At 35.0% G+C, this 23498-nt stretch overlaps 1 protein-coding gene across 1 annotated transcript in view; it reads right to left on the bottom strand.

Moving 5' to 3' along the window:
* Nucleotides 1-18750, bottom strand: part of LOC123249821 (amyloid beta precursor protein binding family B member 1 interacting protein) — an 84606-nt gene extending 65856 nt beyond the window's left edge. The window contains exons 1-4 of the mRNA XM_044678932.1: nucleotides 18679-18750; nucleotides 17472-17559; nucleotides 6993-7288; nucleotides 1748-1825 (exon numbers count right to left, since the gene is read on the bottom strand). Coding sequence (XP_044534867.1) covers nucleotides 1748-1825; nucleotides 6993-7288; nucleotides 17472-17559; nucleotides 18679-18750 — 534 coding nt within the window. The remainder of the gene's footprint in view (nucleotides 1-1747; nucleotides 1826-6992; nucleotides 7289-17471; nucleotides 17560-18678) is intronic.
* Nucleotides 18751-23498: the final 4748 nt, after the last annotated feature.

Raw genomic sequence — 23498 nt, 5'->3', positions numbered from 1 at the left:
GAGTTAGGGGAGCGCTCTCTCTCTCTCTCTCTCTCTCTCTCTCTCTCTCTCTCCATCTCTCTCTCTCTCTCTCTCTCTCTCTCTCATTCTCTCTCTTTCTCCCCCCTCCCTCTCTCTCTCTCCATCTCTCTCTCTCTCTCTCTCTCTCTCTCTCTCTCTCTCTCTCTCTCTCTCTCCTTTTTCCTCCTCTTAAAGAGCCATACAGGGCCATTTATACATGAAGCCTTTCCAGATCCCAATGCTAGTGCCTCTCTCCCAACTCCCTCCAATTCTCCCATAAATTACCTTGTATTTAACTTCTCTGCATCTATCATTTTTGTATTTATTCTGTCTATTCTTATATATAGGATGTCCCTAAAGTCTTAGTGCTATTTTAAACTTTAGTCATTTGAAATAGCACTAAGAATTTTGGAATATTTTGTATAGACTTTTTATCCCCCCCGGTTAGAATGCAGGCTCCTAGAAAATGTAAGAATTATTTCATTCTTTTGTATTTGTATCCCCTATGATAAGCCTCTACTTATTGCCTGACTGATTGGCAGGTAATTCAGTAGTTTAACTGGAGTGAATTCTTTCAAGTGTTTTAAAATTTTTTACTCTTTTCAAGTTAATTTTTCTTTCTTTTAGATGTTGTGGTCAATGACAATGACCAGTGCAGAGGATGCTGTGGGGCTACTCTTAGGAGAATCCTAATCAGAGCAGTTAGACGAAGGTCCCAGGACTCTAGAGACAGAAAGGATTCTAGAGATCTGACCCCTTTATTTTATAAAAAATGAGCCCCCCAAATATTCATGACTTGCCTAAGGTCATAGTACTAGTTAGTGACAGAGCTGGGAATAAAATCTAGATCCTCTCTCCATTTTCCCCTCAATAAGAAGCCTCTAAATAGAAGAGAGATTCTCTATGGATTGTTTCTTCATCTGTAAAATGGGGATACTATACTTGTAATAAATACTTAAAAGGTTCTCGTGAAGGTTAAATGAAATAATGTACATCAAAAGCCTTGCAGACAATATCTAGGTATTATTATAATGATCATCACAATGACAGCTAGCATTTATATAGTGCTTGACCTACATTATGCCATTTAATCCCTGACATACCCTAGGAAGTAGGTGCTATTATTGTACCTACAGCAAAGGTGAGAAAACAGGGGTATAAATGAGTCAGGCAGGGTCACCCAGCTAAGTAAAACGTCTGAGGTAGAATTTGAACTCGGGTCTTCCTGACTCCAAGTTCAGCATTCCATCCATTGTGTCATATGGATTCCTAATATAGTATTACTACCACCACCACCACTCCTACGGCTACTGCTACTTGCCGAGTTCTATACTAAGTGCTGGTTGGACTCCAATGGTAAGCCCCTATCTTAATGCTTGCCATGTAGCTGCAGAGAGAAAACAGAGATCCATCCTAAGAAAACAAGCAGCCCAGCAGCGATTCATGAGAAATGTGTGGAATAGACAAATGGTGGGCATTCAGTGAAGACAAAGAGTAGACACCGGCTCAAGCTTCAAGCTTCCTCTTTCAACAAAATGATGACTAGGTAAACACTCTCTCCCTCAGCTTCCCACAAGGATGCTAAAATTAGATTAAAAATAATTTTAAAGGTATTTATCTCTGGAAATTCTACAGAAAAAAAAAACACCATTTAGAAAGTGAATTTCACAACACTTGTATTAACCGGAAAGAGAAGGAAACAGACTTATACTTTAACTTCTGATAAAAAATCGTTGTATTTGGTTACCTTTTTAACCTTGGCCTCCTTCAGTTTTTCCAAGGCGAGCTTGATTTTATCAGCTTTAGCTTGTGCTTCTTCTTCTTCCTGTCATAACAGTAAGATACTCAACATGAGACTTTAAATAAAACTGATGGATGTCAGTCGTCATCGGTGTATTGTAATCATCTATTGACAAAAGACCACAGTAGGGTGATATCTTTTTACAAAATTATTTTTTATGACAAACTTCATCATCATCAATAAATGAGCATTACAGTATTCAGAGAACAAAAATATAAAACTATACAGTAAAATTAATGTGGTAATAACAGAATTACCCTCTTTTGTTTCCTCTTCCAAAATTTCTTTTCTATAATACAATTCTGAATCTAGATTTCAAAGAATATCCCTCCACCCAATTTAAATATGGAAGCCAATCACTCCTTATTCCAGGAATATTCCAGGAATAGTGAGTGCCCTTTGAAAAGGTCAGGAGGGCTTCAGTAATGACTTACAGAATTAACTCAAACAAGTTCTCACTCACTTAAAAAATGCAAATGAAGGAAACACCAACAAAACAGAAAAATAAACTCAAATAAGTAGGCAGTTATAGATGAGAAAATAATTCCTGGTCAACATGATGCCTTTTGTTTAATTCACGTTTTTATCCTGAGAAAAAGAATTCTAAAGCACTGCTTCAGATTTGTATTGGGATATTCTTTAGAACCTAGATTGAATTTGAAGCTGTCCTATGGAAAGGAACAAAATAAAAAGAATTTCAAAAGGGACATAAACAAATGGGGCAATTCTGTTACTCCAGAATGATGGGGAAATGGAGCAATCTGATTAATTAAATATCTTGCTTAGTGGAGTATGGTTGAAGACACCCTAGATGGTCATGTATTTTCAAAGAACTACAACATAACAAATACACAATTCTAATAATATGGAAAATTAAAATTTTAAAGATCTGAAGGGCATTTTAGCATCTCTCAGTGCCTCCAATTCATCCGGATGAACAATGATTCTTTACTACAACAGATGAAGAAAGTATAGAAATTGAGCTGAATCTATGATTGTTACTATTTACCTAAAATCCTTATATAAAAATAGCTTTGGTCATCTGAGCTTTCTGGTTGTCTAGGTTCTAGAAAAATGAAAATGTATTGAAATATTAAGCACTTGTTCGAACCACATCATCATGGTCTGCCCAAATTCTTATCTGCCTCTATTTTATTATTCATTTACCTATTCATTCATATGCTTATTCATTCAACAAACACTTATTATCTAGCACGTGCCCACAAAACAAGATAGTTTCTATGTTATGAGATATTGCAAAGATTGTTTCATACAGTCTTTTCAACACTTTGGCATAGAAATGCTGCTGGTAACTGGGATTTCCAAGAATGACATATTACCTCTGCAGGCAACAGTAGTAAGCAACTCATGAAGACAATTCAGTGAGTCATGAAGGGGCTGAGAGCTAAACTGGTGGAGGGAGAACTCACACGGACAAAATCATGGATCTCTGAAGTACTCTTATTCTATAGCTCATTTGAAGTGATGGATGAGATCAATGGCAGTCACCATTTTTTTCACATAAATTGGCCCTTAGCAAAATGGTACTTTCCTAGTAATTCTCACCATTTTGAACAGAGGACCATAGATCTAGGGCTAAAAAGAACCCCTGAATCAATTTAGTCAAATGTTTCAAATTAATAAAGAGTAAAACAAGGCACAGAGAAGGTCAAAGTTATATAAATTTCAGAGATGGGATTTGGAATCAAATTCCCTAACTCCAGAGTGGATGTTCTCTGTACTCTATCAAGATAATTTCCTAGAGTTTTATCTCAAGACTTCACGAAGGACCAAAATGAAAAATAACTGTAGTCTGGAAACTTCTCAAAAGTTTTTTAGCCTTTCATTGGTCCTGTAGAGTAAGCCTTCCAGTAACCTTCTGGTATTCACAAGGTAGTCCCTCATGGGAGAGTCAGGAAGAGTTCAAGGGGACAAAATGCCAGCAACCCCTTGAACAAGCCACACTTCTATTCCTTAATCTCGGTCAAAAAAATGTAGAAGCTCTTATCTTTTTAAATGACATCTCCGTGAGATGGAGATAACTTATATTTTATGCCATTACTAACGAGTTCACTTCTGAACATACGGTATAACTTCTGTGATAAAGACCAGAGACATTACTTCCTAATGATAAACACAGTGGCTCACACATAGACTGTATTCCCTCTTTTGAAGGGTAAAAGCTATTTTCTCTTTGAAAATACACAAAGAGATTTTTATAGTTCAGTCTGGTGAATAGATTCTGGGCTCTTAAAAATTGAGGCTTTTTTTTTGCTGCAGTTTTCTTTAAATAAAGTAGATAGGGAAGATCAAAATAAAAGAAGTATATCCCATAGTCCTTGAGAAGTTGGTTCTGTTACTTAGCTATAGACACAGCTTATCCAGGTACATAAATCTGACCCTGCCTTTTGCCTCAGAAAATACAAGGCAAAGAGAACATCTTGAAACCTTCGTCTCCCCACTGTGAACATTCAGTTAGTTAATTGTTTATGAAATTTGTCTTTATCCATGTGCTCTAGATAAAAGAAGCCATGAATAAGCAGTAAATATTTAGTATCAAAAGAAAAATTCTGAAGTGATTAAAAACATATTTCCACTAAACATTCATCAGTGTGTTATACAAGATAAATCAAAGTCCTAAAAACAGATGATAAATGTTATCAAGACAGTTCCTACACATAATATGAACATTTTAATATTTAAATTAAAATAAATGTTGAAATAGCTAAATAACTCACATATGCTCCTGGACACATTTATATGCTTCATTTATTAAGACATGTAAACCATTTTTAGCATGGGAGCCTAGGGACTTTTGCCTCACCCTATAAAAGTCCTTTGTAAAAGTAAAAAATGGGGGTGAATAACTTCCATCAGCAAAATCTCAGATATTTTATTCAATTTTAAAGAAACTTTAAAAGAAATATAAGCTGAGAAATTATGAGCCTTGACTATGTACTTTAAAAACTAGAATACTGTTTTCATTTTTGTTTGAATTTTTATGTCTACCTATAGTATTTGGCTAATAAATTTTAATTTCTATTTATAGTGTTTGGCTAAGGTTACAGTATTTGGTTAATTTACATGCTTTGCTTTTAAACTTTTTGTACTTTTTTTTACAGATTCATTATTAAAGGACCTGATGGACTTTACTTTTGGGCAATACAGTAATGGTAATCTAATAAAAGTATCATATGGAAGTAACTTATGGTTATAAGGCTTCCAGAAGTGAGTGTTTTAGAAACCGGGAAATCTGACACTTTGTCTATACAATTTAATACCAAATTCAACAAAAGTGATTAAAGTTTTATCATGCAAAGCACTAATGATAATCACTTTAAAATGGACACAGTCCTTGTCTTCAGCAAGTTCATAATTGAATGGGTGAGTATTTTTAAATATATATAATTTAGATTTAATATATATATGTATAATATATAATTTAAATTTAATAATTTATAATTTAGAGGAGAATCAGGAAGCAGAATCCAAAAAACAGTAGCAGCAAGAGTTACAGAAAGTAGTTACAGAAAAGTAAAAAGGTTGCTGAGAAAAAGCCATTGGTTTGAGATTTAAGAGATCACTGGTGATCTTTGAGATAGCAATAAGTCCTTGGAGCAGCTCTATTGAGGTCGACCAGCAGGCTGGAAGAATCATGACTTGAGTTGTCAGTATCAGTGAGATGAGAAGAATGGAAACTCTTATGGAGGAGTGATTACGGAGAGATCCTAAGTATAAACTACTTTCATTAATAGATAAGCTACTGCTACTGCAACAAAAAAATTTCGGTGCATTGTACTATTTGCATAGGATTGCCATTGTTATTCTGTATTAATAATGAATGGGGACTACTTACTGAAAAATTGAAAAAATGTGCCAAGTGCACAGAATTTAAAGTGGATCCTATTTATGTTTTTAAAATCATTGTATCAGGGCACTGAGGTGGCACTGTGAATAGAGCACCAGATCTGGAGTCAGGAGGACCAGGGTTCAAAAATGACCTCAGATTCTTCCTAGGTATGCAACCACAGGCAAATCATTTACTCTTGATTGCCTAGCCCTTTGCACTCCTGTCTTAGAGTTGTTACTAAGACAGAAAGTAAGAGTTTAAAAAATAAAATCAGTTTTGTTAAGACAGATATACTTTGTAATAAAATTTAAAAATAAAAATAATTAGAAGTTTAGCTATAAGCTTGATGGATTGGCAGAATCGAAGGGAAGAATTTTTTGCTTTGGTTTTTTTGATTTGTTTTGAGTTAGCATTGGAGAGACCTTAGCAAGTTTTTAGGCAGAAGAAGTAAAGGTGCCAAGAGAGGAAAAAAGTTTGTTGAAAGAAAGAATAGGAATGACAAATGGTACGAGTCCTTGAGAATACAGGAGGGAGAATGCAGTCAAATGATCCAAAGCTTTGGAAACAGCCAGAGTTTTGACTGGACTTGTCAAATTTTATCTCATGTTCTTTAGTGTGACATAGATGCAACTAGATAGATCCAAGATTTGGAAATTCTAGAAGCTCAAGTTATATTGTTTTCTTCACTTTCCATGTTAGAGATTCTCTAAATCCTAGAAATTCCTGACCTTCGAAACATGTGATACTTAAATGCTTTGAGATAAGAATAGTGCTCTTAGAGTTACTAAGATTTGGGACATCTTCAAAGCGGATTCCATTGAATAGTCATATCTAATGACCTTGTATATGTGTGTGTATGTGTGTTGGCCACCTAATTTTAAATTTAATTAAATGTGGGTAATTTAATTTTAATGTGGGTCGTTAGGTGTTGTGTCTAGGGGTAGCTAGGTAGCATGAGAAAGAGTTCCAGACTTGGATCCAGGAGTATTTGAGTTCAAATCCTGCTTCAGACATTACTAGTTATATGACCCTAGGCAAGTCACTTAACCTCTCAGTGTCCCAAGTAATTCTCTGATACAACTGGGAAATATTTAACAAAATGAAGAAAGATACAAATAAAACACAGATAATTTTAATACGTGGTATTACAAGTCACTCAGAGATGCTTAGGTGCATTTTGCTGGTCCCTGTTTCTGTTTGAATTTGAGATCACTATCCTATACCATTGAAATCAGTTTTGAACAAATGTGATAAAAACTTAAGAGATGATGTAAGAAAATTACAATAAAAGTTAAAGCATAGTAGTGCCAGGACTTAATGTATGTTCATGGGCAACTTTACCTGAGTGAGAGGTTCAGGAGGAGGAGGTGGAGGGGGTGGAAGGTCTAATATAGGGTCAGCAGGTGGGGGTGGCAATTCATACTCATAATTGCTAATTCCAGTACTGGCCAAATTTGTCTTATAATCCAGGGAAGCTCCATTGCCAAAGACGGATGATGACAGAGATGCTGTGTTTGGTTGATGCTGAGAAGCTTGTTTTTGGGCTTGGATGGTTCTCTGCTCTGCTTCACTTATGTCGGCTACAAGATCAGCCATTAGAGCATCTAAGTCATTGTCCTCCAGTGCATTTAACGATTCTGTTAAAATTTAAAAAAAATAGTGCTTTAGGAAACTGTTAAAACAAGCAATTGGAAAACTCAGTAGTAAGGAGTTGTAGAGAAAATGCTGAGGGGTTGCAGAGTTAAAAATGTTCTGGAAGAAGTGAGATTAAAAAAAAAGATCTAATGATGCTCTGTGTGTTTACACCAGTTAGTTCCAATCCATTTAAAACTACTGTTCCTCTCCTTTATCATACTCCCCACTTCTCCCACCAATAAAATTGCCCTTCCTTGTAACAAAGAAAAATGAATTAAAATGAATTAACTAAAATTAAGACAAATTGGCTAGCCCAGCAACTAAGTTTGAAAGCATATGAGACATGTTGCCCCCAGAGTCCCCTGGCATTCCCAGTGAGAGTAGTGGTTTTCGTCAATACCAATAAAGTTCATTAGAATGATCAGAGATCACCTCCCTTAGTCATTGGGTACATTATTTTCTTGGTCTGCTCATATTTCACATTTTCATTTGTCATCTCTTTTACCTTGACGGAAGTGAGGTAATACTCCAGAGTTGTTTTAATTGACTTCCTTCCCTATTAGTGATAAGGGGCAGTTTTTCATAGCATCGTTGATAGTTTGAACTTCTTTTGAAAACTCTTTCTACATATGCTTTCACCACTTGTCTACTGGGAAATGGCTCTTGGTAAATGAGATCCAAGTCAGGTTTTTAGGGAAGTGATTTTCATGGATTCAAAGAAGGACTGGGGGAGAGCCATGTGTTCTAGATGAGGGTGCCATATGCAAAAGCATGAAAAGCACTGGAAAAGACAGGAAAATGAGTTTATCAATAAGATTTTCCAAGGCTATACCAGTGAGCTGTATCCTCTGGTAGGTCTTGCCAAGTTGGAAATGTCCAAGGATAGATGTGGATATGGTAATAGATATGTCTATTATCTATATCATAAAGGCAGCTAGATAGCGCAGTAAATAGAAAACCAGGATTGGAGTTAAGAAGACCTATGTTCAGTCTGAGACACTGGCTGTGTGACCCTGGGTAAGTCACCTAACCCTCTCTGCCTCAATTTCCTCATCTGTAAAATGATCTGGACAAAGAAATGGCAAACCACTTCAGTACCTTTGCCAAGAAAACCCCAATTGGGGTCACAAGGAGCCAGACATGATTGGAAAGACTCAACAATAAAATATCTTCATCATAGTAGGAAGACCAGCTTTACAAAATTTGGAGTCTAGGATGGCTGTAGGGTAATGAATTTTAGGCCACAGAAACCCCCAAAGACCACATACATAGAAGTACTAAAGTGTGCATCAGTGGAGGTGGACTTCATGTAAATGATATTACAGACCCCTGAAATGTGGAAGTTTAATAAAAGCTTAATGAAACAAGATTCTGGGGGGGAGTATTTAAGAATATATGAAAAAAAATAAGTAAATAAACAAATGAATGAATATATATAACATAAATAAAAATAAATTGTTTTCAAGCAGTTTAGAAGTATCTATTTGCAGACAAAAAATTCTATATGACGAGCAAACCATTTTTGCCTTTAAAATCATCCCTCTACAGGAAGCCTTTCCTGATTCCCTCTTCCAAACAACTTTATATTTTATTGCTTTATCCACTGAGCCACCTTAGCTGCCCTGGTATGACTGTTTAAAAAAACTTTTGTAGTATCCTTCCACATTTGTGTATTTTTTGTATTTAAAATTATATTTATGACGTACAGTAAAATATAAAAAGTTGTACTATTATCATACATATGTGTGCATATATCTTTGTATATATATGTATATTTTTGTATATATTTGTTATCTCCTCCATTAAAATATAAGCTCCTTTTAGCAGAGATTATTTTATTTGCATTTTTATCTCCACAGCCTAGCACAGTGCCTGACATATAATAAACTCTAATAAATTCTTGTTACCTGATTGACTGAGACACACAAATTGTCAACAATTGGTCCATCTCATTGCCATTGTAATATATGTGCTTTTAAGCAAAAATAAAAAAAAAACCACTCCACTGTATTTCTTAAAAAATATTTATACTATAGTTAGCCTTTCTACTTCTTCAGATTGATATGTCCCTTAATTGCTAACAGTAATATGTTAATAAATTAAAAATCAGAGAAACAAAACCATATGAATACTTTTCTATTATTTAAAAATTATTATTTAAAAATCTACAATTTTTTGAACCTTCCTCTTGACTTTCACAATCTTTTTTACATTTTCAGATTGAAATGATATGTATTTATTTTTTGGAATGAACATTTATTTGCACCATCACAACATGCAGGGCTTTTTTTGGCCATATGTAGATTTTTAAATGGAACATGTGATTTATCAAAAACTTAATTTCAAACATTGGCAGTCAATAAAACACATTTATAGTTATTTATATTTGAATATATTCACTTCTATGCTTCAAATGTCCATAACAACTTTGTGGTAATTCCCCCATTTTTCCTTTCAACTTTCTTTTTGGCCATCTATCCCCATATATATATTTTTCATTTCATATGGTCTGAATGCTATACTTCTTATCTGCTTTTTTTTTTTTGCTTTTAGTTATTTCATATGGATCTATCCAAATATTCCTTTGTACTTGTTATTCTTAACTATTTACTAGAACTTCATGACATTAATAAGCTAATTAATTCAGTCATTCCCTTTTGTATATTTTGTTTCAAATTCTACTAAATAACAAAAAATGCTGCTAAAACGTATATATTTGAATCTACTCTTCTCCCTCCCAGACAATCTCACTATCCTATTTGGACAAGAGATAAGACTGTTTTTATTTTTTTAAAACCCTTACCTTATGTCTTAATATAAATTCAAAGAAGAATAGTAAAGGCTACACAATTGTGGTTAAGGGACTTGCCCAGGGTCACACGGCTGGGACATCTTTGAGGCCATAAGACCTCCCATCTTCAGATCTGACTCTCTATCCACTGAGCCACCTCTAACAGGACTGGTTTTAAAAACTTTTGTAATATCCTTCCAGACTGATCTTCAAAATGATTCTGCCAATTTGTGATTCCACCAGTAATTTATGAATTAATCTATTTACCCAAACTCTGCCAGCATTGAGTTTTGCAATTTTGAACTGTTTTTGCCAGGGGTTGTGAAAAGGCACAATAGAATTGCTTTAATTTGCATCTCTTTGCTTATTAGAGAGGTTGAACATCTTTCAGGTGATTTAAAATTTTTTTGTACTTTGCTTTTATATAAGTAATTATATTATAATTATGTAGGAAATTGGGACTAGTTTTTGCCCTCATATTTTATCATATTTGAATTAAATATTTTTTCTAGCCTTTATGCTTTGCTTATTATTACTTTTTGTGGTAAGGAAACATTTCATTTTTGTGTATGTCAGTAAATCTATCTTTTCTGCAAGACCTTCTTTTAATTTGCTCAATAATTAAAACTGTCCCTCACCTCAACAACTAAGATAAATATATCATTCTATTTTATCCATATTTTATAATGATTATTTTTTGGTTTATACCAAATTTTTATAGAATTTGTTGTCGTATATGGTATAAGGTGAGGCAGCTAGGTGGCACAGTGGATATTCTCATGAGTTCAAATATGGCCTCAGATATTTATTAGCTGTATGACTTAACAGTATTTGCCTCAGTTTCCTTATTTATAAAATGAGTTGAACAAGGAGATGGCAAATTATTACAGTGTCTTTGCCAAGAAAATCCCAAATGGGGTCAGGAAGGATCAAACACACCACCACAACCACCACCACCACCACCACCACCACCACAACAACAACAACAGGGAATTGGTGGAATTGATATCTTGCACATAGGGCAACTAGGTGACATGACTGTATGACAATATGGTATACAGTATGGGTTAAATTCTATTTTTTACTCTATGATTAACCAATTTTCCTACTCTTTGATACATACTAAGTCCTTCCTCCTGCTTTGACTTTCCATAGCTTTATTAAAACTAATCTTTTATGCATTATTTAGTCCAAAGTCTTAGATCTTTACTCTTTTCATTGATTTTTAAATTTCTTTATAGTATCAGATAGTTTTAGTGACAACTACTTAGAAATATATCCAAGTCTACCTTTATCAGCTTCCTCCCTGATAATCTCTTTATATTCATTTTTGTCATTCATTTTTCCATATAAATTTAAGGATGATTTTATAGAGTCTCCATGGCCACCCATCTGATCCATGGAATTATTCCTTCCACAACAAAGATGGAAAATGGCCATTCACCATTTTTTTTGCTTGGAGATCTCTGAGTAAACAGAAACCAATTATAAAATTATGAAGAAACCCATGGGTATTTTGATGAATATTATATTAAAATATTACATTAAATCTACAAATTACTTTATGGGGCATGATCATGTTTTTCAATGTTAATCTGAACCATTCATGAACATTAAATGTTGCTTTGATTAGTAGCCCTTTATTTCTCTCAGAAGAGTCTTGGGGTTTTTTTTAGACTTTCTGTCTTAATCAATACTATATATTGGTCCTTGGAATTCTAGGAAGATGGGGGCGTAGAAGCAGCAAGGCTCTAGACCTCCGTAAAGCTCTTCACCACCAATCAAGGACAAAGGGCTCCAAGGGAACAGAAAACCAAATCTGACAATACAACAGAGCTGGGGGATCCTCCAGCTGAACCCAACTTAAAAGGTACATGGAAAAAAAGAGAAAAAAAGCCTGAATTCTTGGAACTCTTGGGAGGGAGGGGAAAGAAAGGAGGAAGATCCCAGATCCCCTCCTCCACCTAATGGACTGAGTCTCCAGTGGATCCTGGAATCTCTGGGGGGGCTGGGGTGTTAGTCTGAGGGAGTGCCTCTCTGGCACAGTTGTGCCAAACTCAAAGGTCTGATTACAGACAGCAGGGAGGCTGCTGGGGGAGAAACCCAGAGAGGGTGAATATAGCACTACACCTGCCCCTTTTCTCCAGGTTTTGACCTCAGGGCACTTGGAGCTGTGCAGATCAACTATACCCAGGCTGTTTTTGTTTTCCATAAAATGGAAGCAAATAGCAGAGTGGATTAGAAACCAAAATCCTACCATATGTTGTCTACAAGAAACACACATGAGACAGGTAGACATACATAGAATAAAAAATGAAAGGCTGGAGCAAAATCTATTGGGTTTCAACTGAGAAAAAGAAGGCAGGAGTTGCAATCATGATTTCTGACAAAGCCAAAGTAAAAATAGATCTGGTTAAGATAGGGAAGGTAATTATATCTTGATAAAAGGTAGTACAAATAATGAAGAAATAGCAGTACTCAACATGTATGCACCAAATGATAAAGTATCTAAATTTCTAAAGGAGAAACTGGCAGAGTTCAAGAACAAAATAGATAATAAAACTATTCTAGTAGGAGATATGAACCTCCCCCTATCAGATCTAGATAAATTAAACTAAAAAATAAGTAAGAAAGAGATAAGAGAGGTAAATGAAATCTTAGAAAAATTAGAGTTAATAGATATATGGAGAAAAATAAATAGGGACAAAAAGGAATACACCTTCTTTTCAGCAGCACATGGAACATTCACAGATTGACCATGTACTAGGGCTTAGAAACATGGCAAACTAATGCAAAAAAGCAGAAATAATAAATGCAACCTTATCAGATCATAATGCCAAAAAAAGTTATTAGCAAGGATACATGGAGAGGCAAACCAAAACCTAATTGAAAATTAAATAATATGATTCTCCAAAAATAAGTTAAAGAACAAATCATAGAAACAATTAATAATTTCATTGAAGAGAATGACAACAATAAGCCTTCTTATAAAAACCTATGGGATGCAGCCAAAGCAGTATTAAGGGGGAAATTTATATCCTTGAGAGCATATATTAACAAATTAGGGAGGGCAGAGGTCAATAAATTGGCATGCAACTTAAAAAACTAGAAACTGAACTAATTAAAAATACCCAGATGAAAACTAAGACTCAATTAGAAATACTAAAAATCAAAGGAGAAATTTATAAAATTGAAAGTAAAAGAACTATTGAATTAATAAATAACACTAGAAGCTGGTACTTTGAAAAAACACATAAATAGACAAAGTACTGGTAAATCTAATAAAAAAAGGAAAGAAGAAAACCAAATTAATAGTATCAAAGATGAAAAGGGAGACCTCACCTCTAATGAAGAGTAAATTAAGGTAATCTTAAAAACTATTTTGCCCAATTATATGGCAATAAATATAGCAATGTAGGTGATATGGATGAATATTTATATAAATTGCCTAGATTAACAGCAGAAGAAATAGAATACTTAAATAATCCCATATCTGAAAAAAAAATTGAACAAGCCATCAAAGAACTCCCTGAGAAAAAATCCTTAGGGCCTGATGGATTCACAAGTGAATTCTATCAAACATTCAAAGAACAACTAATCCCAATACTATACAAATTATTTGACATAATAAGCAAAGAAGGAGTTCTACCAAATTCCTTTTATGACTCTAATATGGTACTGATTCCAAAGCCAGGCAGACCAAAAACAGAGAAAGAAAACTATAGACCAATTTCCCTAATGAACATAGATGCAAAAATCTTAATTGAATATTATAGAATAGAATATTAGCAAAAAAGACTCCAGAATATTATAGAATAATAGAATACTAGCAAAAAGACTCCAGCAAGTGGTCAAGAGGGTTATTAGGATTTATACCAGGAATGCAAGGATGGTTCAACATTAGGAAAACCATCCACATAATTGACTATATCAACAAGCTAACAAGCAAAAATCACATGATTATCTCAATAGATGCTGAAAAAGCTTTTGACAAAATGCAACACCCATTCCTATTGAAAACACTAGAAAGTATAGGAATAGAAGGACCTTTCCTAAAAATAATAAACAGTATGTAGCTAAAACCATCAATAAGCATCATATGCAATGGGGATAAATTAGAAGCATTCTCAATAAGATCAGGTGTGAAACAAGGATGCCCATTGTCACCTCTATTATTTAACATTGTACAAGAAACACTAGCAGTAGTAATTAGAGAAGAAAAAGAAATTGAAGGTATTAAAATAGGCATTGAGGAGACCAAATATCACTCTTTGTAGATGATATGATGGTCTACTTAAAAATCCTAGAGAATCAACTAAAAAGCTAGTAGAAATGATCAGCAACTTTAGCAAAGTTGCAGGATACAAAATAAATGCACAAAAATCATCAGCATTTCTATATATTTCCAACATATCTCAGCAGCAAGAGGTAGAAAGAGAAACACCATTTAAGATCACCCTAGACAATATAAAATACTTGGGAATCCATCTACCAAAACAAGCACAGGAATTATATGAACACAACTATAAAACACTTTCCAAACAATTAAAACTAGATCTAAACAATTGGGAAAACACTGACTGCTCATGGGTAAGATGAGTTAACATAATAAAAATGGCCATTCTGCCCAAATTAATTTACTTATTTAGTGCCATTCCCATCAAATTACCAAGAAACTTTTTTACTGAATTAGAAAAAAAACTATTACAAACTTCATTTGAAAGAACAAAAGATCAAGAATATCAAGGGAAATAATGGAAAAAAAACTGTGAAGGAAGGTGGCCTAGCAGTACCAGATATTAAGCTGTACTCTAAAGCAGCGGTCATCAAAACGGTATGGTACTGGCAGAAGTACAGACAGAAGGGAGAAGTACAGACAGAAGGGAGGATCAGTGGAATATACTTGGGGTAAGTGAAGTCAGCAAGACTGTCTATGATAAACCCAAAGAGCCCAACTTTTGGGACAAAAATCCATTATTTGACAAAAACTGCTAGGAAAATTGGAAAACTATATGAGAGAGATTAAGTTTAGATCAACATCTCATATCCCACACCAAGATAAATTCTGAGGCTGAATGACTTGAATATAAAGAAGGAAACTATAAGTAAATTAGGTGAACATAGAATAGTATAATTTTCAGATCTCCGGGAAAGGAAAAATTTTAAAACTAAGCAAGAGTTTGAAAAAATTACAAAATGTAAAATAAATAATTTTGATTATATTAAATTAAAAAGGTTTCGTATAAACAAAAACAATGCAACTAAAATCAGAAGGGAAACAACAAACTGGGAAAAAATCTTTATAACAAAAAACTCTGACAGAGGTCTAATTACTCAAATATACAAGGAACTAAATCAATTGTATAAAAAAAAATCAAGCCATTCCCCAATTCATAAATGGGCAAGGGACTTGAATAGGCAATTTTCAGATAAAGAAATCAAAAGCATCAATAAGCACATGAGAAAGTATTCTAAATCTCTAATAATTAGAGAAATGCAAATCAAAACAACTCTGAGGTACCACCTTACACCTAGCAGATTGGCTAAAATGACAACAGGGGAGAGTAATAATGAATGTTGGAGGGGATGTGGCAAAATTGGGACATTAATGCACTGGTGATGGAGTTGTGAAATGATCCAACCATTCTGGATGGCAATTTGGAACTATGCTCAAAGAGCTATAAAAGATTGCCTGCCCTTTGATCCAGCCATATCATTGCTGGGTTTGTACCCCAAAGAGATCATAGATAAAAAGACTTGTACAAAAATATTTATAGCTGCGCTCTTCATGGTGGCAAAAAACTGGAAAAGGAGGGTATGTCCTTCATTTGGGGAATGGCTGAACAAATTGTGGTATATGCTGGTGATGGAATACTATTGTGCTCAAAGGAATAATGAACTGGAGGAATTCCATGTGAACTGGAATGACCTCCAGGAATTGATGCAGAGTGAAAGGAGCAGAGCCAGAAGAACATTGTATACAGAGACCAATACACTGTGTTAAAATAGAATGTAATGGACTTCTATACCAGCAGCAATGCAATGACACAGGACAGCTCTGAGGGATTTATGGTAAAGACGCTACCCACATTCAGAGGAAGGACTGCAGGAGAGGAAACACAGAAGAAAAACAACTGCTTGAACACATGGGTTGATGGGGATATGATTGGGGATGTAGACTCGAAATGACCACCCTAGAACAATTATTAATAATATGGAAATAGGCCTTCATCGACAACACAGGAAGAAACCAGTGGAAATGCACGCCAGCTATGGCGGGGAAATTGGGATGGGGGTCAAGGGAAAAGTAAGAACTTGAATCATGTAACCATGGAAAATTTAAAAAAAAAATTAAAAAAAAAACCTATATATTGGTTCCAAGGCAAAAGAGTGGTAAGGGCTAGGCACAGTGACTTGCCCAGGATCACCCATCTAGCAAGTGTCTGAAGTCACATTTGAACCCAGGACCTCCAACCTCAAGGTCTGGCTCTGCCCACTGGGCCACCTGTATTTATGGGTGCCTTAATAAAGACCACATGTGAGTCTAGTAAAGTTAGCTTGTTGACAATTGATGGGGTTTTATGTCATTTTTGCTAATTTCTTTTTACACTAGTATTTTGCTGATCTTCAATGTCTAAATATTAGAATACAAATTACTTTTGTAGGTATATTTTCTTTCCTAAAAACTTGCTGAACACATTATTTCAATTAACTTTTTTATTCAGACGCTTAGATTTTCTAGATATGTTATTATGCCAATAAAATGGCAAATAATGATATTCTGACTTCTTTATTTTCAATGTTAATCATTCAAATACATTTCTTTTCTGCCTCAGTGCCAGCATAGCCTTCAGGAACCTTGGTTAACTTTTACCTCGGGATGAGGCATTGGTGTAGGAGTTCGGTAGATTAAGATTAAGACAAATTAAGAAATTTGTCATCAGTGATTGTCGGTTTTTTTCCAGATAGTTTCTGCATTCATTAACATGATAAAATACAAATTGTTTACTGATTTGGTTTATTATATTGATGGTTTTTAAAATATTAAACCAGTCTAATAAATATGGTAAAAATCCTGCTTGGTTATCAAGAATATTTTTCTTTGTATTGCTTTATTCTGCTACCATTTAATTTAGTATTTTATTATTCACTAGAGAAATTAGTATATGATTTTCTTTTTTTTAGTGTTGATTTTTCCAAGTTTTAAAATCAGTGCTATATTAGTACAATCAAAACTTTGGGGTACTTTCACATATCTCTCTATAAATAAACCTGTTTAATAAATGATAACTTTGGAAGTCTGAAAAATTCACCTGTGAACCCATCTGGAATCCAAGTAGATTTTTAGTCAATATTTGTATTTAAATTATATTATTCAGGAAAAATATACTTACCATTTAAATCTTTAAAACCAACACTGTAGTTAAATTCAGTTCTGGGTGGGTCATGGCTAGGTGGCGGAAGAGTTTCAACTCCTAAACTCTGTTAAAAAGAGAACCAAAAAAAGGCACCTATAATGCAACTGTCATCTTTGAGTATGTTTAATAGTTTATAGAACTATTTGTGAACATTTTCTGCTCATACTCATCTCTCCAGACATGTTATTTCCAAAGGAAACAAACCTTTTTTTGCCCTTACTTGTAAATGTTCCATACATTTTGTTTCTTTATGGAAAATTCCAACTTAAACTTGTTTCTAAAACAATTAAAGATGAAAGATTTAAATAAATCCCTAAGAGTAATTTTTTTTCATTCATGTGCCACAATTTGTTCAGCCATTTCTTAATGGAAGGGCATCTCCCCTGACTCTTAATACATTTGATATAAGGTGTCCCCAGAGTCTTAAGTTTAAATCTGCACTAAAGCTTTGGGGATACCCTGTATTCTTGCTCTTCCATTCAAAAGTTCTGATAATTTGGGGAGCAGAAGACAGGTTGGAAGATGAGGAAGTGTTTGAATAGGGAAAAGCAACCAGAAAAGAGGTGAAGAGAGATTTCCTCCTCTTATCCCCTTCCCTATTCCCCTCCTCATGACTGTCATAATGAAAATATCTTTGCTGAAGGGAACAAGAGCCTCTGGAACATTTTCTATGGAAGCCTCTATATCTGGGAAACTTTTGTGAGTCACCCTCCGGGAGTTTATGGGCAAATGTAAAACTTCCATTTTTTAAAAGGGTCTTCTGAAACTGTGGTTGTAACAGGACATATGCTGCTAGCTTTTATTTTTTTATCTTTATGGTTACAATCTTCTGAGCCAAACCTTTAAATGAATGTTTTGCTGATCTTAAGCCTCGGGGCATTTAAGGTCAGGGATACATTTGGGAAATACAATTATTGAAGTGCTCTGCTTTAGGGACCATTCTGTAATTACTTAGGGCCATAGGGTGCCAGTGAGCAAAAGGATTTTGTTGGGGGTTTTTAATTTTTCCAATTTTACTTTTTCTTTAATATTTCTTAGCATAAAAGATCATAGTACCTGGAGTGACAAAAGGGATATAGATCTAGCTTCCAACGTTCTGAAATTTCACTTGTTACCCTAAAACTTCATTTGATTTTTTTTTTCTCTAATGTGATCTGAGAGTTAAAAAAAAAGAATAATTTACCTGGGTCAACAAGTCCATTTCTCCCAGCAGATTGCTGAACATTTGGTCTATATCTTCACATGTCTGCTCCATCTGAAAAGAGGAAATATAGATAAAAGCATGTTTTAATGCCAAATGTTTGGATGAATGAATGACACGCTACTTTCCTAGTTGAGCCATCCCATCTAGGTACCCTCGTTGTGTAGCTCAGTCCTAAAGGTAAGAATCCAAAAGATAAGGGTCTGCTCCAGGTCCTTTTGAATCTCTAAAACACTTAGGAAAGTTCTAATGGATTTTGGAGGCTAATCTTGGGCAAACCTGAACCTAACAAGAATTAAACTCTGGGCTCTAGCCTCAAGTAAAACTGAAAAATTCCACAGTCTTCTTCTGAACTAATGGAGTCAATGCTGAGTTCAAATCTAGCTTCAGACACTTATGAGCTGTGTAACCATGGGCAAGTCACGTAACCCCTGTTTACCTCAGTTTCCCTAACTATAAAATGAGAAAAATAACAGCATCAACCTCCCATGGGATCAAATGAGATAATAACTGTAAAACCTTTAGTACAGTATATGGCACACAGCAAACGCTATATAAATTTTGGCTATTACTATTAAAATTCATCCCTTCTGAATGCCCTTTTCTATTAACATTGAAATCAATTATATCAGTAGAAAAAAAAGAATATTTGATTTAAATTAGTATTATATATGACGGATGTTTGATTTAAATAATTACAGATTTTTTCACAAAATAAAGAAGAAATTTGGCCCTATTTTTTAAAAAATAGGTGAACTGAAGGTGATTATACATTCATCATTTTATAAGAGGTTCTGGGTACATTTAAGTATTGGTTTATAGATTATTAATTTTTTAATTAGCAGGGCAAGAGGGGGAGGCACCAAAAATTCAAAGGTTAAAAGTCACAGACAACTGGGAATCAGAAATGAAGTCAAAGCAAGTTTGAAATCACAACATAAATGAATAGGAAATAGCATTGTAACTTTTTTTGGCTTGGTTCCTCATCTGTAAAATGAGAGAGTTGGATTAGATCAGAGTCAAATTCAAAGAGAAACAGATTCCCACAGGTTCCATATTAACTGGAAAAAAAATCACAAATTAACTATCTCTGTCATGCTAGATTTTAATTTATTTTAAGAAACATTTTTCCCATTACATTTTAATCTAGTTTGAAGGCAAAGTTGACACATCTTGGTCAGATCATCACTGAAGTCCCTCTCAGTTCTCCAGCTTTGATACTATGGAGTTTCTATTCCATTGTGGAGAGAAAAGATGTAAAAAAAATTGAGTATAAATATAAGACAATTTGTGAGGAGGAAAAAAATGCCAAGATTCAATTGGGGTAGGAGACGGAGGGGATCCTAAGGGAAAGTCTTCTCGTAGGAGGTGGCACCTGAAGGGAGAACACTTGGGACACGAGAGAAGGCTCATGCATTGTCACAGATGCCAGAGAAGAAATACTGAATGAGGAAACAGTAAGAGGGTCAGTTTGGTCATAAAAGATGATGAGAAAAGAGCAATGTGCAGTAAGCGTGGGAAGGCAGTTTGCAGCCAGATTGTGAAGGGCTTTAAGCGTCTTTAAGGAGGGAGGAGGAGGAAGGAAGATGCTACCTATCCTTTGCCTACAGGTGCTGATTATAGCCAGAAAGAGGTAAACTGTTCTTTCTTAAAGGAGAGAGAAGCTAAGATTTAGCTCGTGGGGACGTTTATCTTACACAGGATCCTAGATTTAGAGAAGAAAAGGATCTTAGAGGCTTCCAGTATAACCCCAAATTTTACAGATGAGGAAAATGATGGCTGAACTAGTTGTCCAACCTAGATTCTCTGTCTCTGAACCTAGTGTTCTCAGATGAACCCAATGCCCTCAGTGAGTGGGTACATTCTTATTGTGTAGGATTTTCACCTATGTATGTGTCCCACAGAAGATCTGCTCACTAGCTGGAGGGCTTCCTCACCCCAAGCACTGGCACACAGTAGGCACTTAACAAATGCTAGCTGACTGACCTCTAGGTCTTCTAGTAGTTCTAATGCCATTGCAACAATTCATCTTGCCACCAGATGTATTTATTTTATTTTTTTAAAATTTTTATTTAATTTATTTTTTAAACCCTTACTTTCTGTCTTAGAATCAATACTGTGTATTGGCTCTAAGGTAGAAGAGCAGTAAGGGCTAGGCAATGGGGGTTAAATGACTTGTCCAGGGTCACCCATCTAGGAAGTGTCTGGGGACAGATTTGGACCCAGGACCTCCCATCTCTGGGCCTGGCTCTCAATCTACTGAGCCACCCAGCTGCCGCTTGCCACCAGATTTTCCGAGCTATCTGATACTGTTTAAGATCAGTAGAACAGAACAGATATGCAACAAGCAATAATTAAATGATGATAACCATGTATTGGATAAAAGTATAGATCCAAGTTTTTGGAATGAGAATTTAATATTTGGTAAAAATTCTTGGGAAAAATCAGGCAGAAATGAAGTATAGACCAATATATTACACCATTCACTAAAATAAGATCAAAATGGATACATGACCTTAGACATAAAGGGAGATATAAGCAAATTAAAGCATTGTGAGATGTAAAATGGATCATTTTAATTACATTAGATTTAAAAGTCTTTGTACAAATAAAACGAATGTAGTGAAGATCAGAAGGAAGCAGGAAATTGAGGAAAAATTTTATAGATAGTTTTTCAGATATCTGTGTCTGAAATATATAGGGAACTTTGTCAAATTTATAAAAATATGAACCATTCCCCAATTGATAAATGGTCAAATGATGTGAACAGTTTTTGGATGAAGAAATCAATCCATCATTATGTAGGCATATGAAAAAATTTTCGGAATCATTACTGATTAGAGAAATGCAAATAAAAATAACAGATACCATTTCACACCTAGCAGATTGGCTGAAATGATAAAAAGGCAAAATGATAAATGTTGGAAGTGATGCAGAAAAATGGGGACACTAAGGCATTGATGCTGGAATTGTGATGTGATCCAAATATTTTGGAAAGTTATCTGGAATTATGCCCAGAGAGTTATAAAGCTGTGTATATCCTTAGACCTAGCAATAACCGTGGTTAGGTCTCTTTTCCAAAGGGATTAGGGAAACAGGTGAAGAAATCTATATGTTCTAAAATATTTACAGCAGCTCTCTTTGTGGTGGCAAAAAACTGGAAATTGAGTGGATGTTCATCAATAAGGGAATGGCTAGCTAAACAATTTGTGGCATATGCTTGTGATGGAATTAATTTATTATTATTATTAAATTATAATTTTATTTTTAATATAATATAGTTGAATTAAATATTTTTATTATTATTTTTTTTAAAAACCCTTATTTTTTTTCTTAGGACCAACACTCTTTATTGGTTCTAAGGCAGAAGAATGACAAGGGCTACACAATGGAGGTGACTTGCCCAGGTTCACCCAGCTAGGAAGTGTCTGAGGTCTGATTTGAACCCAGTTGTCTATCCACTGAGCCACCTAACTTCTCCCCAGAGCAGGTTAATTTTTTAAAAACATGGAGAGATCTATATGAAATGATGAAGAATGAAATAAGCAGTACCAAAAGAACATCATATGTAGATACAGAATTAATGTTTGAAGAATAAATTACGAATGTCCACCTCCAGGGGAAAAACTGATAATCAGAAACATGAAAGACAATTTATATATACATAAAAAAATCCCAACCCCTCTTGCTCATCTATTATCCCCATTATCTGTTATCCCACCTCACTGTTTGACCAAGTTGTTTCCTCTTCCAGTCACACGTCTCCTACATGCTATCATTTTTATGCTATTAGTAGTTTAATCAGAGACAGGATAGTGTAGTGGGATGGCAAGGAAGCCAGGAAGCCCTGAGTTCAAGCTCTCCGATGATTTACATTTCCTCTGTGAACTGGGCAAATCATATAACCTCTCAGTTATCTAGACCAGGGGCTTCAAACTCAAATAGGAACAGGGGCCATTATCTGTCACTGCATATTGACTTAGAAAACCACACATTAAGATTATCCACATCCTGTTGTATTTTTACACTTCTGTTAGCTATTTTTCAAATACATTTTAATCTGGTTTTGGTTACCCTTGGGAGATAGCCTGTGCATCTGACACCTCTGATCTAGGCAATTCTCTAAGACTATCTATAGTTGTTAAGAAGATGTCATATTGTATTTGTAGAAGATTGCTCGCTTGGGAGCTCTCCGTGCCAGGGAAGTCGCAGGTTCCGTCCCTTTCCCTATTTTTTGTGCCAGTGACCTTTAGCAATGTGTGGTAGCCTATTTACACCAGCCTTGGCTTTCTGTGTCACTCCCAATTTCGATTCTACGGAGCTAGTGATATTCCAGAAGCATGTGACAAGAGAAAGGTCTTTTGGAGGGAAGAGCAGAAGGTGAGATAGAACACTTTCAATTTCAGATGTGGGAAAAGTAATGCATTTAGAGTGGAGCAATCTAGCTTTGTCTGCCTGGCCCCAGTCTGTCACTGGTTTTATGACTAAACCCAGACAGCCGAGGAAGACAGTGGCAATAAGATAGCATCATCCTTGCAGATTCTAGCCAGTAAAATTTCACAGTCTTCTGCAATTTATGGTTGGCCTCCTGCATCATTAGATTGGAAACCTCACTTGATGATAAAGAGTGATGACTTGAGAAGTAATGGCAGCATTAATGAATAGAGAAATATTAATTAACACGAACAGCCCCAGCTTCTCAGCCTTCCAGAGTTACAGATATACAAGCCACTCAAGGACACCGCAGAATGTCTCATCCAGCCCGCAGCGTAATAACTCAGACCATCCGTCTCTTTAATAAC

This window comes from Gracilinanus agilis, chromosome 5, assembly GCF_016433145.1.
Source record: "Gracilinanus agilis isolate LMUSP501 chromosome 5, AgileGrace, whole genome shotgun sequence".
Lineage (NCBI taxonomy): Eukaryota > Metazoa > Chordata > Mammalia > Didelphimorphia > Didelphidae > Gracilinanus > Gracilinanus agilis.
The sequence above is the reverse complement of the archived record's forward strand: the minus strand, read 5'-3'. Positions and strand labels throughout refer to the sequence as shown.